The 13,802-nt window shown below is 35.6% G+C and overlaps 1 protein-coding gene across 5 annotated transcripts in view; it reads left to right on the top strand.

Annotated features, from left to right (window-relative positions):
- Positions 1-13,802, top strand: part of RALYL (RALY RNA binding protein like) — a 400,885-nt gene that overhangs the window by 267,686 nt on the left and 119,397 nt on the right. Inside the window, exon 1 of one of the 5 annotated variants that reach the window (XM_037381574.1) lies at positions 11,265-11,380. The exons of the other annotated variants lie outside the window; for them this stretch is intronic. Within the exon in view, the coding sequence (XP_037237471.1) occupies positions 11,344-11,380 (37 nt within the window). The 5' untranslated portion in view covers positions 11,265-11,343. Of the gene's footprint in view, positions 1-11,264; positions 11,381-13,802 lie in introns of those variants that run through there. 5 annotated transcript variants of the gene reach the window in all.

Raw genomic sequence — 13,802 nt, 5'->3', positions numbered from 1 at the left:
TATTTTCTACAATAAGTTTTATATCAGTTAAGCCCACCTCAGTTTTTCATGTTGATTTATTTTTGCATTTACTGGAAGTCACTGAAAATGTCATACATAGTTTTGATTGTGTGTGGTTTAGATTAAAGTTGGATCAACTTCATTTCATCATATGTTTGACATGATCTTGCATTTCTTCTGCTTTGCCTTTTTCAAGCACCCAGGAATGTTTGCCAGATAAAATCACTGTGCTCAGTCCCTGAGAAAATCTGGCAGTGTAAATGCTTTTTCATTTAGTCATAGCATCATAGAATCGTTTACGTTGGAGAAGACCTTTGAGATCAAGTCCAACCACAAACCTAACACTGCTAAGTCCATCACTCAGATGGAGCCCTTAAAACCACAGTGAGTGTTAAGCAAAAGATGACCGAGACTAAGCTCAATGCCAATCAGAAAAACAAGACAAAATCTTCTCATGCTCTTCTTATCTAGCATTTGATTCCAAGTTCAGGAGGACCTTTATTTTCCAAACTTCATTTTCTTAAATAGCTGTGTCATAAGTACTGTATCCCTCCAGAATAAACAATGTTCTGAGCTCACCACTTCGTTTTGCGAGTGGAATAGTGCATGTTTTGGATTTATAAGATAGCAAAATTGCATGGTTTTCATTTGGCATAAAGTAAATTGAATCTGGACTGGCTTGGGTCTACATTCCAAAAAACAATGTGTAGGTGGCCTTAAATGAGAAATTTTGACTCAGTGTAAAATGTGGATCATTCATAGTGGTTTTTTTATTGTGTGTAAAAAAAAATTATTGATTAAGGTTTTGTCTTATTTTAATTAGTGTCCCACAAAGTTTAATGTTCCTGTCATACTTCAGAGCAAAGTTTCTTCTTTTAGGGTATTCTAATTATAATTTTCCTTTCTGTAAATCATTATTCTGAGGGAGGAAAGAAGACATTTTCAAGAGGACTTGTAACTTTTCTTATCTTCACCTTCTAGAAGTCAATGTAGTCGATACTTTCATGACCAATTTAGTGCAAGTTTTGAAGCTACCTTACCCTTTTAGTAGTGGCCAGGGAGAGTTTCATGTTCAGTGCAACATAGTTAAACTGGTTCCTATGAATATTAGTTTCAAAATAATTTGCTACACCTTTTATATTCTAAGACATGAGCAGAAATTTCAGTCTAGAGATAAATGGTGAGTAGGAGTAACTGCCTTTCTTAAATCCTTCTCTTTCTTTTTTTTACTGCAGCATCAGAGGGTTTTTCTTCTGTAAAGCCAAATTTCATTAAAAAATACAAGCACATTTTGAGTGGTGTAGCTGAATCAAAAAAAGAAGTTTTCAATAATGGAGGTTATTTTGGTACAGATTTTTCAAAAAACATTTTGGATATCCCTATGATTTTGGTATCTTGTCTGAACAGACTACTTCAAGAAGATGCTATTTCCATGCTATCTGAACAGGGTTTACCTTTCCGAAATGCCACAGAACAGGGAATACAAAACTTGGCACCTAAATTCTCCAATGCCTATGATTTTATACTGAAGTTTAATAAAGCATCTTGAATACATTTTCACATAGTCTGTTACAGTATTTACCTTGATGAGAAAACATTTTTCCTGCCAAGTCCACAAGGGGATAAAAATGTTCTTTATCTCCTCTACTGTACAGACATCTCTCTTCAGTTTGTTTTCAGGTCATTGAGAACACAATTCTGTTTTCTGGGTTTCAGTATCCCGTTGAAAAGAGTTGCTATGTGCATTTTTAGCAGTTAATTCACAGTATGATCTGATACTTAGTAGTAAAACCTCAAGGTCAGAAGTACTAGTCTTTTCAAGTCCCTCTTCCTTCTGGTTTTGAAACATTCCTGAAAAGAGAATGTGTTTGATTTGGAAGTACTTTATCATGCAAAAGCATTTTCTGATGCCTTTTGTTACTTACAAGGATTCTTTTATTTCTTTAAAATATTGGGTTTCTAGCTATTTAGCCACATTTTTGATATGCAAAATGTGTGTCATGTATTTGATATCCTTTCCTCAAATAGGTAACCAACATATTTAAAGCTTTTCAGTGAAAAAATTAGAGCTTTGGGTGTTAAATGTTACATAGTACCATTGTGTTATAATACCAATCTGGATTAAAAACTTTCTTGAGCTTAAAATACAACTGAATAATTCAGTTTGCTATAATCATAGAGAAAATATCCTGTTTCTCTAAAGGGCTGACTCAGAAATTGTCTTTGAATCAGTTGTAATGTTTACAGAAGCTCTCATACAGATAGCATATTCTAAAAACTGAACCTATGAATTCATTTGACCCAAAATGTACATAATACCACCATAGGCATGCAGCCTCATTTAGACTAGGGAAAATGATCTTCCTCCCCAGATATCTACCAATCTAAGATATTAAATCAGGTGCATTAATAATTTTAATGTAATAACTTCTTGTTAGCACTTTCCCTACCCTACCACCCCACACAGCACATGCACATGCACACAGCCCCCCCCCCCCAAAAAAAAAAATCCCCCAAAAGTAGGAGCAGTTGTGAAGTTGGAGTCACGCTAGTATTTTGAACAGTGAGTAGAGCACTGTAATTCAAAGGATGTTGTTGTCTGTGTGCCATTGGTGTTACATCCTTTAGCAGGGTCTGGTGGTGAGTTGATATAATGCAGCTTTTTCCATCACTCCAAAAATCAATCTTCTTCTTCCACTTTTTGTCTCTGTTAAAGGCCTTATTCTCCTTCTCAAGCCAGTCATTACACTGATTGATTATGACTAAAATTGTCTCGAGCCCTGCACACTAAGAAAGATCCCATGTAATGAGAAAAGAAAGTGGAACATTTTCAGCTTTCTCTTGATTGTTAGAAAAGCTTTAGTCTGAAATGAAAGGCTGAAGCAGCAGCTGTTCATTGGCTGTACCATAAAACATCATCAGTTTGCATTGCTGTGAGTCTTAGACATTTTAAGTGCCCCATTTGTTCACAAGAGGTTCTTTCTCAAACTCTCCCTGTTCTGTTTTGTAAACAAAGTGTGACAATGTTCACTAGAGTGAAAAACTGAAAATGCATTTCGAACCTGTCGTAAAGCTGTTTCAATAAACATATAAAAACTTTAAAATAGGATCTTATAGTACAGTGGTGATGGTAGCAAATGGTTTCTTCAAACGGCTGTGTTTGAAAACCTGTTTGAGGTGCTCAGGTACTTCTGAGCCCTTAAGCGGAATCAAGATACATGAATCCGAGGTATATTTGCAGTGTTCTTGGGTTATGCAAGAACAGATTCTATTCTGAAGGTTTGTAACATTAAATTTAGCATGCTGAAGTGTCTCATCAGTGTGATAATTAAAACACATGTGAAAAGGAAAACAGGGAAGCACTGAATTGCATGTCACTAATCAAATTGAAATGGATATCACCTGTTTGCAGAATATGATGCAATTGGTGTATTTCCCATTAAAAAAACCTCTGTGCTGAAGTGGAATGATCTTTTTACTTAGGCAGAATCAAGATAGATTGATCAAAAAAGTAATCTTAAATCTTTCATGAAAACTTACCAATATTCAGCACTTTGTTTCTCTAGAAATAGTATGTATGAACATTTTTTTTATTAAATCCACCATTGAGCACATACTACACTATCAAAAGCCTAAATTCCTTATTTTTCTTTTAAATCATCAGAGCAGCTTTTGCTCCACATCTGATATTTGTCCACTCTTTTATATTTGCAGTATCCTATAAGATCTACCAGCTCTGAGGTGATGGAACCAGTGCCTGCCATAGGCATCACAACTTATTTCAGATTTAACAACACAGAAGAAAAGATTTCTATTACTTAATGACTTTCTAACAGTTTTCCACTAGGATTAAAACTTTACCAACTGGATAAAAACTATTACACTTTGAAATGTTAATTCTGGACACATTAAGATTGTTTCAATGACCTAGGCTAATGAAATTCTTAATGTGTTACTAACTAGCTCAGACAAAAATTGTTACCGTAATTCTGATAGCCACTTTGCTACAATTTTGTATTGAATGAATATATTTCCAAGTCCAGGATTATGTTTGTGCTATATTTAGGAAAATCTGTGAACTGTAACTTTAGTATGTTGTGCAAAACACTGAAGATCATGATCATTGAAAGGATTACTGTAAGGTGAAATAGAGGGAAGCTTTTCTAGTAATATGACTCGTACATTGCATTCTTAAGAATTAGTCTAATGATCAGAAAAATGTAGACCACCTTTGTATACATAATTTGTGTTCTGAATTATATTAATGTAAATCCTGAAGAAAAGATGTTTTTGAGTGGAATCTTGGTTTATATTTGGAAAAAAAATTGGGACACAAATCCTCTAAGTCCTTTTAATGTAAGGGAAGTGTATTTTAGTCCCATAATTCGAGAAGTTTGAAGCAGAATGCTTCTTAAGACTGTCTCCATTGTTAAACAGGTGTTTAGAAATAGCATGAAAGCAACTGAGAAGTATTGTTGCTGCGTGGTGACAACCTCACCTCAGATGAAAGAAAAGATGATGAAAAGTCCCAGCCAAACCAGCAACCAAAGCATGTAGCAGAACAAATGGAAACCTGTCAGGGCTAGATAAAACCTGGCTGAAATCAAATTAAAGATGAGATGAAAACAAGCCAGGACTTAGCAAAATCAAAACAAACCCAAACATCAAAATTGCTCAAAACTAAAAGGAAACTAGCCAAGAACAAACTTGTCAAGAACTGAGATGGATTAGGAAAGAAACTGATCTAAGAGGAGGAACAAATTTGGATCTTACAGAGTGTGTAAAGCAAATGAAATGGCATTCATCTGAGATTGATTTACCATTTTTCCACTTGCCAAAGCAGAAGAGAAGATGTGCTTTTCCGCTGTAGAATCTATCATATAGAATACTTAACTCTAAGCCTGAAGTTCAACTGGATTTTGAGACATTTCAGAGAGGAATATCTTATTATACCTGATTTAAAATAATAGCTAAATCTTCCTCAGATGGAGGAACAGAAAGCTTTATGTTATTGCTACCAGTCTGAAGGGACCAGTACTTTGTGCAGTACTTTTATTGAAAGAAAGGAAGAGCTATCAGACATTCAGAACTGCATTATTCGCTTTTGGAACTGGGAACAAAATAGAACTGGCCAAGTTTCACTCAAGGGTTATATAAGACAGTGTGAATAATGAGGAGAGAGGTAAAGCTGGGAAAGTATCAAACCTCTCTAGAGCCCCTGAAAGTCTTTGGGACTGGGGAGAAAGCTGCGGAGGGCTCTTTGTGTAAAAGCATCATTCTGAATTGCAAAGTGGAAAGTTCAGTCCTCCAGCATACCCAAGTATCGTAGCTCCTCTGAATCTTGTGGAAGTTACCCAAATGATTTTTTGAACACGGTGCAACTCTGAAGAGTATTCATAATGTGTATCTCTATGTGCCTGAGTTAGTAGACCAGTATCTGTGTCTGGGAAGATTCTTAGCAGGGTTCAACCACAGGTGATCTCATTCATTCATAGCTGGAGAAGCCCCTCCAGTGTCAAGAGGAGAGATTGATCTTCCAGCATTCCCTAAAAGCATGTTCAGGACATTATAGGCTTCACACTTGTTGCTGTCGAGCCTCCCCACGTCGTGCTGGTCTCCTCCTGTCTGAAACGCTCCATTAGTATTAGGTAGGCTGAAAGACTAACGTAGTCCTGAATCTTGGCTAGTGCTAAATCTTATGATGATTGATACTTTATCCGGGCGTATAGGATCACAAGTAAGGCTTGGAAGAAACTGCAAGATGTCATCTTATCCATCTCCTAGGCAGGCTCCTCTGAGATACATAACCTGTTCCAAAATCCTTTAGCACTCCTTAGGCAATGTATAGCTACCCTCACCAATAACAAAATCAGTTTCCAAACAACCAATTTAAATTTCTGTTGCTACAGCGTATGTCGTGACTGTTCTAACTTCAAGACAGAAAATGGCTTATTCATGAACCCTCCCCTGTTCTTTTTGTGTGTTGCCAACCTTTAATGTATTTAAGAACCGTTATGAAGTACCTTTGCTTAGCTGGGTTGGTTTCCCCCCCTCCCCCCTAATCTTTTGTAATTCTTTAAAATTCTTATCTTTAGAATAGATACAGATTTTTACTTTCAGACATGGAGTTGTTGACCAACCTTACATTTGTAGGAAGTGACACCAAACTTTGGAAATTTTTAGTCACAGAAAAATATCTGAATGCTTTTCTAATGCTCTTGTTGAAGGAATGAGAACACTCTGTGAACAGGGCAAGGGACTGGAGGAAGAGCCATTATGGGCTCCTACCTGAGAACGAACGTGGCAGGCTTTGTGATCATATTGCTAAATGGCAATAGTGACGTCTGATAAAAAGAGCTCAGTCTAATGAGGGAAGCTTGACAGCAAATTCCTTAAAGATTAAAGATACATGGTAGTATAACAATGAGACTATATATTCTAGTGAAGAAGCTTCATTGAATAAGAGAAAATTGCCTGTGGTGAAAGTAAGACCAGTACCCTGGGGGCTTTCTCCTTCTAGCTAAAGAAGAATCTTTTGTGCTCAAGTGCCATTAACGTCTGATAGTGCTGAAGAAGAGTAAAGGAGGTCAGCAGAAATGTGGAAGATAATAGAGACAAGGAACAGCCAAATACTTTTCTAAATATCAAGTAGCTCCAGAAAAAATAATTTCTTCTGATGTTATTTTCTAAACTAGTAGATTATGGGAATGGTGTGAATGTAACAAATTCCATTCTAATGCAGCTTTTGAAGAATACTTGAGGTTTTCATGAAATCTTGCAAACTGTATTCTGGATGTGAACACTCGGGCAGAGTAAAAACTGGCTGAAGTAAAGGAAGACTGTTAAAACATTTTGACAGGCTTTCTGGCTTTAGTACAAGCACGTACTGCTGATTTAAAAGTGTTATGCTACATTATTTCTCTTATTCACACAATTTTTTAATCCACACAATCAGATGTGGATTGTGTACTAACAAATGGTGGCCTTTTTGAGGATATTTAAAAATTCTCAGTCATACACCTTATCATTTTCTCTTTCCAGATAATCCCTACTGCAATCAATCACAGGTCTCTGACAGGCAGGACTTTTTCCTGTTTCCTGTCTGGATTTCAGTGGATCTCTGTAGGGGTTCTCCTCCACACGTATCCATCAACTCTTGCAAGGGTCAAGGTCTGAGAGTTCAGGTTGGGACCACTTTGAAACAATCACCTTAAGTATAAAAAAGCTAGAGGATAATGATAGTTATCAGAGAGGCTAGAATATAAAGTCTTTGGGCTGCACTCAGTTGCCTAAATATTTGCCTAGAGGCATTTAAGATGGCTTTGGCTTCAGCAGAGTGCTCCACAAGGTTGAGGGTTCCCACAGGTCCTGTGCCGTATTTTCTGGCACTGTGTGGATGGCTCAGATGCCATAAATCATCAAAGTAATGCTAGACATGAATGTTTAGGCAGCTGAGTTAAGCCCTTTACAGGTAACCCTTTAATAAAAGTTTCCTTCTTTGGCACTCTGATCGGTCTTTATTTCGGGTCTGCTTCAGGAATGCTAACCACCTTTGTTTTCTCTCCAAAAGCATTTATGGAACTCCTTGATTCTAACTTCTAGTTGTAAGTATGAGAAGTACAGATTTTGCTGTTTCTTATTCTGCTTGCCACAGCCTGTTCCAGTGTTGTACCGGTGTTAGTCAGGGGTATGGTTTTGCCAATATTTTAAATTCTGCCCTCATTACATCATAAAAAGATGATGTTGTCATAAACCTGCTGAAACAGCTAAATGGCATTTCTTAGTAAAGTGAATTTTACTTATCTAAATTACACCATGTTAAAAAGCATTATTGTTAGATAATTGTCCAAATTTTTATCAATAAATGGTGCATACATCAAGTGCATAATTATAATACATCAAAATTGTATAAGGAGTATTTATTACTCAGAAAAGGTTAAATGTTGATCCTTACACATACCATTTATTTCAAGAAAAAAATAATTCATATTCATAGATGTAATATTTTCTCTAGATGACATCATAAAATAACCATAGTGGAAGCTTTAAAAGGATATTATCTAAATTGACTGGGTGCATTGAATTAAACACTGAAAGACAGAACATACGTTAAGCCTCCTCCACCTTCCTTTTCTGTCTAAAGTCTGCTCATTAAAAATAAATTTGAGGATACAGCCCAGGCAAAGTGTTTATTGATGAGTAATATGTGACATTCTAGTCAGGAGTTATTTGTATTTGTAAAGTATCTGTATTTTTTTCTTATCCTCTGCTTAGGAAATAGTCTAAGAAATTTATTTCAAACAAAAATTTCTTATTGGGACCTGTAGGGTAGGAGGAGAGAAAGCTGAGAGGCGGTATCAGATATGCAGATGTGGACGTTATTAATTTTTTTGCCACTAGCAAGAATGAACTGATAAAATTCATTAAACAGACTGTTTTAAGACTATTTTAAACTTTTGTAATCATTTAAGAAGATGCATCCTTGTAGAAAAGTAATAAGCTTAATATGACTAGGTGATTTTTGTTGCTGAGAGGTTCCAATCATTTCTTCCCACCTCACTAAGCTTGTTGCACTTAACCAGCCATATGCAAGATTCTGACTTTTTTAAGGCTGCAATAGTGTGAAAGTGAATTTTAAAGTCTCCTAACAGAGACCAGTAACACAGAGGAACAGGAGGCTTCTGTGCCCACTCAAATCTAGCCAGCACATTCAAGTACTTTTTTTGTGATATTTTTTGATGAACAGACCTAGAATGATTCACCAAACACAGTGTATTTACATTATATTTAGCAAATGCATTTCACTGTACTGAAGAAATAATCAGAGTTGCAATTAACAAAAAGAAAAAGCAATAAAGACTGTGTTTTCAGGGATCATTTAAAATAAATTAATTCCTATCCCATGAAATTTCCATTTAGTTTATATTTTTATATTATGCCATTACTGACACATTTGCATACAAATACACAGTTGTAATAGAATAATTCACAAAAGAACAATGGAAAAATATACCTGTTGTTGTATGTGCTATGAAAAATAACATATGGAGAGATGGTAATATATGTCCAGGTTAAGCACATGAAAAAGATTAGCCATTGATGATCAAGAAAACAAATTATTTCTATAGTTAAGGTCTAATGTGGGTTGAGGAAAAAGACTAAGGACATCTTACTAAACCAAGAAAATAAGGAAAATTTGAACCGAATAATATGGACAAGAGTCTTCAATTCAGGTAGAAGTAGAAAAAGAGCAAGAAAAGGAAACAAATACTGCTACATAAAGCAGCAGATCTAAAGGGAGACCACAGGTCTCTCTGAGTCAGATCACAGACCTGATTCAGCTGGAAATTAACTCAGAGGAAAAAACAAAGCAGGAAAACTGCACAAATATCCTCAGCGCATACAAACTACTGCAAAAATACTGACCTAAATGGATATTAAATGCACAATGTTAATGTGGCATGCAGGTTCTTCCTATATGGTGCAGACATTTTGTCTGCTGCTATGTTTAGCAATCACTTAGCCAATTTTTTTTCCTCCTGTCACTGTTCATGTGCTTTGCAATTTCCCACCTTTCTGCTGACCTCCACAACAGAGATGGCGTTACTTCAACTGTGGCATTTGGAGATGACTGGAGTTGAAATACTAAATACATCTAAAAAATGCATCCGTTACTTCCACTTTTTTTTTTCAGGCTACACATTATTGTCAGCTATGCTGATACAAAGCCAAAGCAAATGAAAAGACATGTGGTCAGATTTTGACAAAGGGAGGAGAAGTACAGGAATAAAGTCAATATAAAGTAAAGTTTTCACTTCAGTAGCTAGAGGTGTGCCAATGTGAGGATATACGAATACTGAACAATTGAAAGGAAAATTAAATAATGCACAAGACTAAAAAATGGTTATACTGGAGATATAAAAAGAAAAAATCTGAGAGAAAAAAAAAGATGGAAAAAGTATAATTTTATGGTAGGTAGCTTAAAATAGACATTCCTTTTAATTTTAGGGTTTTTTCATGAATAAAATACCTGTAGGTTTATGTTTTTAGATGGATGCTGCAAATTCTCCCTGTCTTTGAAAAGGAGTTTTTTACTTTCTGAAACATGAATGATCCATAGGCACCAGATGTTAATTTTTTTTACGTAAGCCAAAAACATTAGCTTTAGATTTTTTTGAGTAGTTTAAAAAGCTGCTGTCAATCTATGCATTTTAAATAGCAATACAACTATTATTATTATTTTCAAGACATTTGAGTCAGCAATTATTTTTACATTACCCCATCCTCTATCTCTATTCCTTTGACACTTCTGTATTTGTGATATCTTTGATCAAGATCTTAAAACACGAAGAGCACTTCCAGACATGGATTTCTTAAAACATTAAGAAATCCATTCACGTAATTTTATTGACGGCAGATTTATTGCTGAATGAACTGAAATTTCCACCTCTTTCGAGCTGCATAGCTGCCATTGTCATCTTCTTTCTTGAATGTCGTCATAACTCTTATCTCCTCCACACGGCAAGAATTTTTTCCCCTTTCCTCTGTTCCCTTTAGGAAGATGTCTGGGTTCTTTGAAACGGCGACATACATGTATGTGAAAAATCATACAGTGCTGCCACTTTTTCCCCATGACCTTGTGATTCAACAGACTAGCAGGCAATGAAGTACTTATAAAAATGAGCAATCAGCAGAATGTTGCTTAAATAACTTTCCTCAAATTAAATCATTGGAAGGTAATGCAGGAGTAAACATAGGCATGGAAAAAAATTTGCATTTTATATGTTATTTCCTGCATAACCTATTCATGAGCTCAGACCTGCAGTCAGGTTTTCATTGATCAACATGCACTGATTTTTCAAAAATAGTATTTTTGCTTGAAAATTTAGCCCAAAATATTTTAACGTCCTCATATGCATAATTCTAAGACCTGACAATGAAAAGTTAGTTTTTGTTAGTTTATGAGGTCATTTATGCAGTTTTGGTTATATCAGGGCTTTTTCAAGGAATCTTGATGTCAGGCTATTGAATAGCACATTATCCCATATTGTCTGATTATGTGATTCTATATACTTTCTGGATTTTATTAGCTAGTATAAAACACATTTGAAAAAGAGGAAAATAAATATATTTTGTCTCTGGGCTTTGTAACAGAGAAAATAGTTAGAGCCAGTAGAATCTACCCTGGATTTTAGGAGAATGGTATTACCCTGCCTTTCTCTGAGAGATTGCTGGTTACCTTCTGTCAGTGAGCAACTGTCTCACTGCAAAGCAGAAGCACGATCTCATCTCTTTTGTCCGTGTCCAAGGCAATTACTTCTTAGAAAGTGGAATTTCTTCAGAATGACTATGTACAAGAGCAAACGCAGAAACCAAAGATGTAAGTAAATTGTAAAGTTTTTTTCATGTTCTTACAGAGGAGGGAAAATAAATCTCCAGTTTCATTGAAAACCATGCTTTCCTTTACCCTGCTCTGGTTAAATAATACCAGGAAAGCAGGAACAGTATTCCCTGCAATTATCCCACTCTATCTGTATGTTAAGTGCATAAAAGAGCTTTAAAACAAAAAATTATCTCACTTGTTACTATGGAAACCCTCAATAGGTAATTGCTTTATAATATCAACAAAGAAATAGAGATCAAATATAAGTTTAGTTCAGAACAGCATCCTTTATTCAGGACTTAATGAACAGCTTGCTGTAGCCTTTGACTTGACAGGGTTGACATGCTTTCACTCGGTGGACTTTTTACATGGTTTGCTTTAGGGGAGGCAGTGATACCAGGTCAGTTATTTTATTTTTCTTCACCACAACTTTCAGAACAATTAACTAGATTGCTTAAACCACAGAAACAGAAGCCGGGGGTGGGGGGGGGAGGGAAGCATGCATGCATCTTTGTTCTGTATTTAAGACACCCCAGCCCTGAAAATTCACTGGCTTTAAATGCATGAGTTTCCAGTCAAGCACCTGTTTGAGTTTTTACATTGCTATGGCATCAGGCAGGGGTATTTCAGTATCAACGTTGTCTCCTCCAGAACATTATGGAAGGGTAACTGAGGCAAGTAAAAATGAAATGCTGTGGGTCAGGTCATGAAGTATGTGTTACTGTAAGGGAATAGAGCAAGAGGTCAAGTTACAAATGGAGAGTATATCTGAGGCTGAGAAAAAAAGACACATCTCTAAGGAAAATGCCATGTAGGGACTGTGTGCTTTCAGGCAGAGAGCAGGAGGGGAGGAATAGCAATTCAAAAGAAGGTAAAGTTTGGACTTTGGACAGAAGCATTGTTATGGTTCAGAGTTGAAGGGATATATACAGCTATATCACTGACCTCAGTTTCTGGTCCTTAGAGCTTAATCTGCACAGGTCTCCTTCACGTTTCTCACCCCAAACAAATGGATGTGCTACATGTAGAAAGTTTGCAGGACAGATCTCTGCTGAAATCTCTGCAACTGAAATCAATCATCTGCTTCACATTCAATAAAATATATCATCTTGGGTTTTTGGTTTTTTTTCCCCTGTAGCAGCAGTGGAAGAACATTATTTATATACAGGCAGATTATAATTAATCTAGTTCATTTAACATACTGATTACTTTCACTGTTATGTAAACTGGGAGCTCATTCTATAGCCAGCTGCATTCTTGCATTCTCTCCTGTTCAAGCCTGGTTATGGTGTACAATGAGAAAATTTGGGACTGGGTAGCTGAGTTGTTAATTTTTTGTTGTAGAGATCTAGTCATTCATGAAAACTGCACAAGATACTTTTAAGAATGCTTTTAAGAAGAGAACTTGCCTTCTTCCTCTTTCCCTTCCACCCCTCCTGACCCCAAGGAAAATCTGTGATTTGTGATTTGCAAAGAGAAAAAATAAAGTAAAATAAAAGGAAAAGAAAAGAAAAAAAAAAGAATTAAACATAACTAGAATCAAATTTGTAATTATAAGGGTGTCTGTTGCAATTTTGTTGTTTTTAAAACTGTCTGTAATTTTAAGATCCCAATCAATAAAACTGTCTTCACTATATTAGATACCAATACTGTGTACAGGGATGCTTCATTAATACCTCTTAGCTAATTAACAAGTGCAAAAGTCTTAACAGACAAACAAAACAATTTGAGTAATTTTGATACTGCTCCTATTCATATCACTCAATGGCCTTTTGAAGGATAGATTTAATCTAAGCAATTGCTATTCTGAAATATAAGGCTTAAGAACTATAAGGGATAATGTAAGGGTAAGAGCTGTGTTAGTACACAAGTACTACATTTCCTGTCCACTGCATTTAACACGTTCTCTTTCAAACTTGAAGGTGTTTTTGGTGGCCCTTAATAAATAATAAAAACAAATATTAACATATAATTTCCAATGTATGTAGAGTAAACTTCAGGTTTTAAAACTCCTCACTACCTCTCAATAAAATACTTGAACTTCTGGCATAAAATGAAAGTGAGCTTTGTAGCTTTTTCTTATTCATTGAAGTTCTGCTTCTGGATTTGGTACACTCTGAACAGTACTACAAGCGTTGCTTTCCTAACCCATTTTTTTCTTTAATATTTGAAGAAGGGTATACAAACATTTTGTACTTAATGTAAAAGTACATCAGGTTAGAAAGGAGCATCAAAAAAATAGAGACACAATGAGCTTTTTCAAACATAAAATATAAGGAATTTGTATTTGCAAATTCTGTCCTGGTTACAAATCTGTTGTTAGAGGAGCAGATGCAAAAAAAAAAAAAATGGGTCTGCTTACCTATCTGTATGAATGGGATAAAGGTTCTATATATTTTTATTTTTTTCCAATCTGTAG

Source organism: Falco rusticolus, chromosome 3 (assembly GCF_015220075.1).
Source record: "Falco rusticolus isolate bFalRus1 chromosome 3, bFalRus1.pri, whole genome shotgun sequence".
In the NCBI taxonomy this organism is placed as follows: domain Eukaryota; kingdom Metazoa; phylum Chordata; class Aves; order Falconiformes; family Falconidae; genus Falco; species Falco rusticolus.
This window is presented reverse-complemented; position numbering and strand designations above follow the sequence as displayed.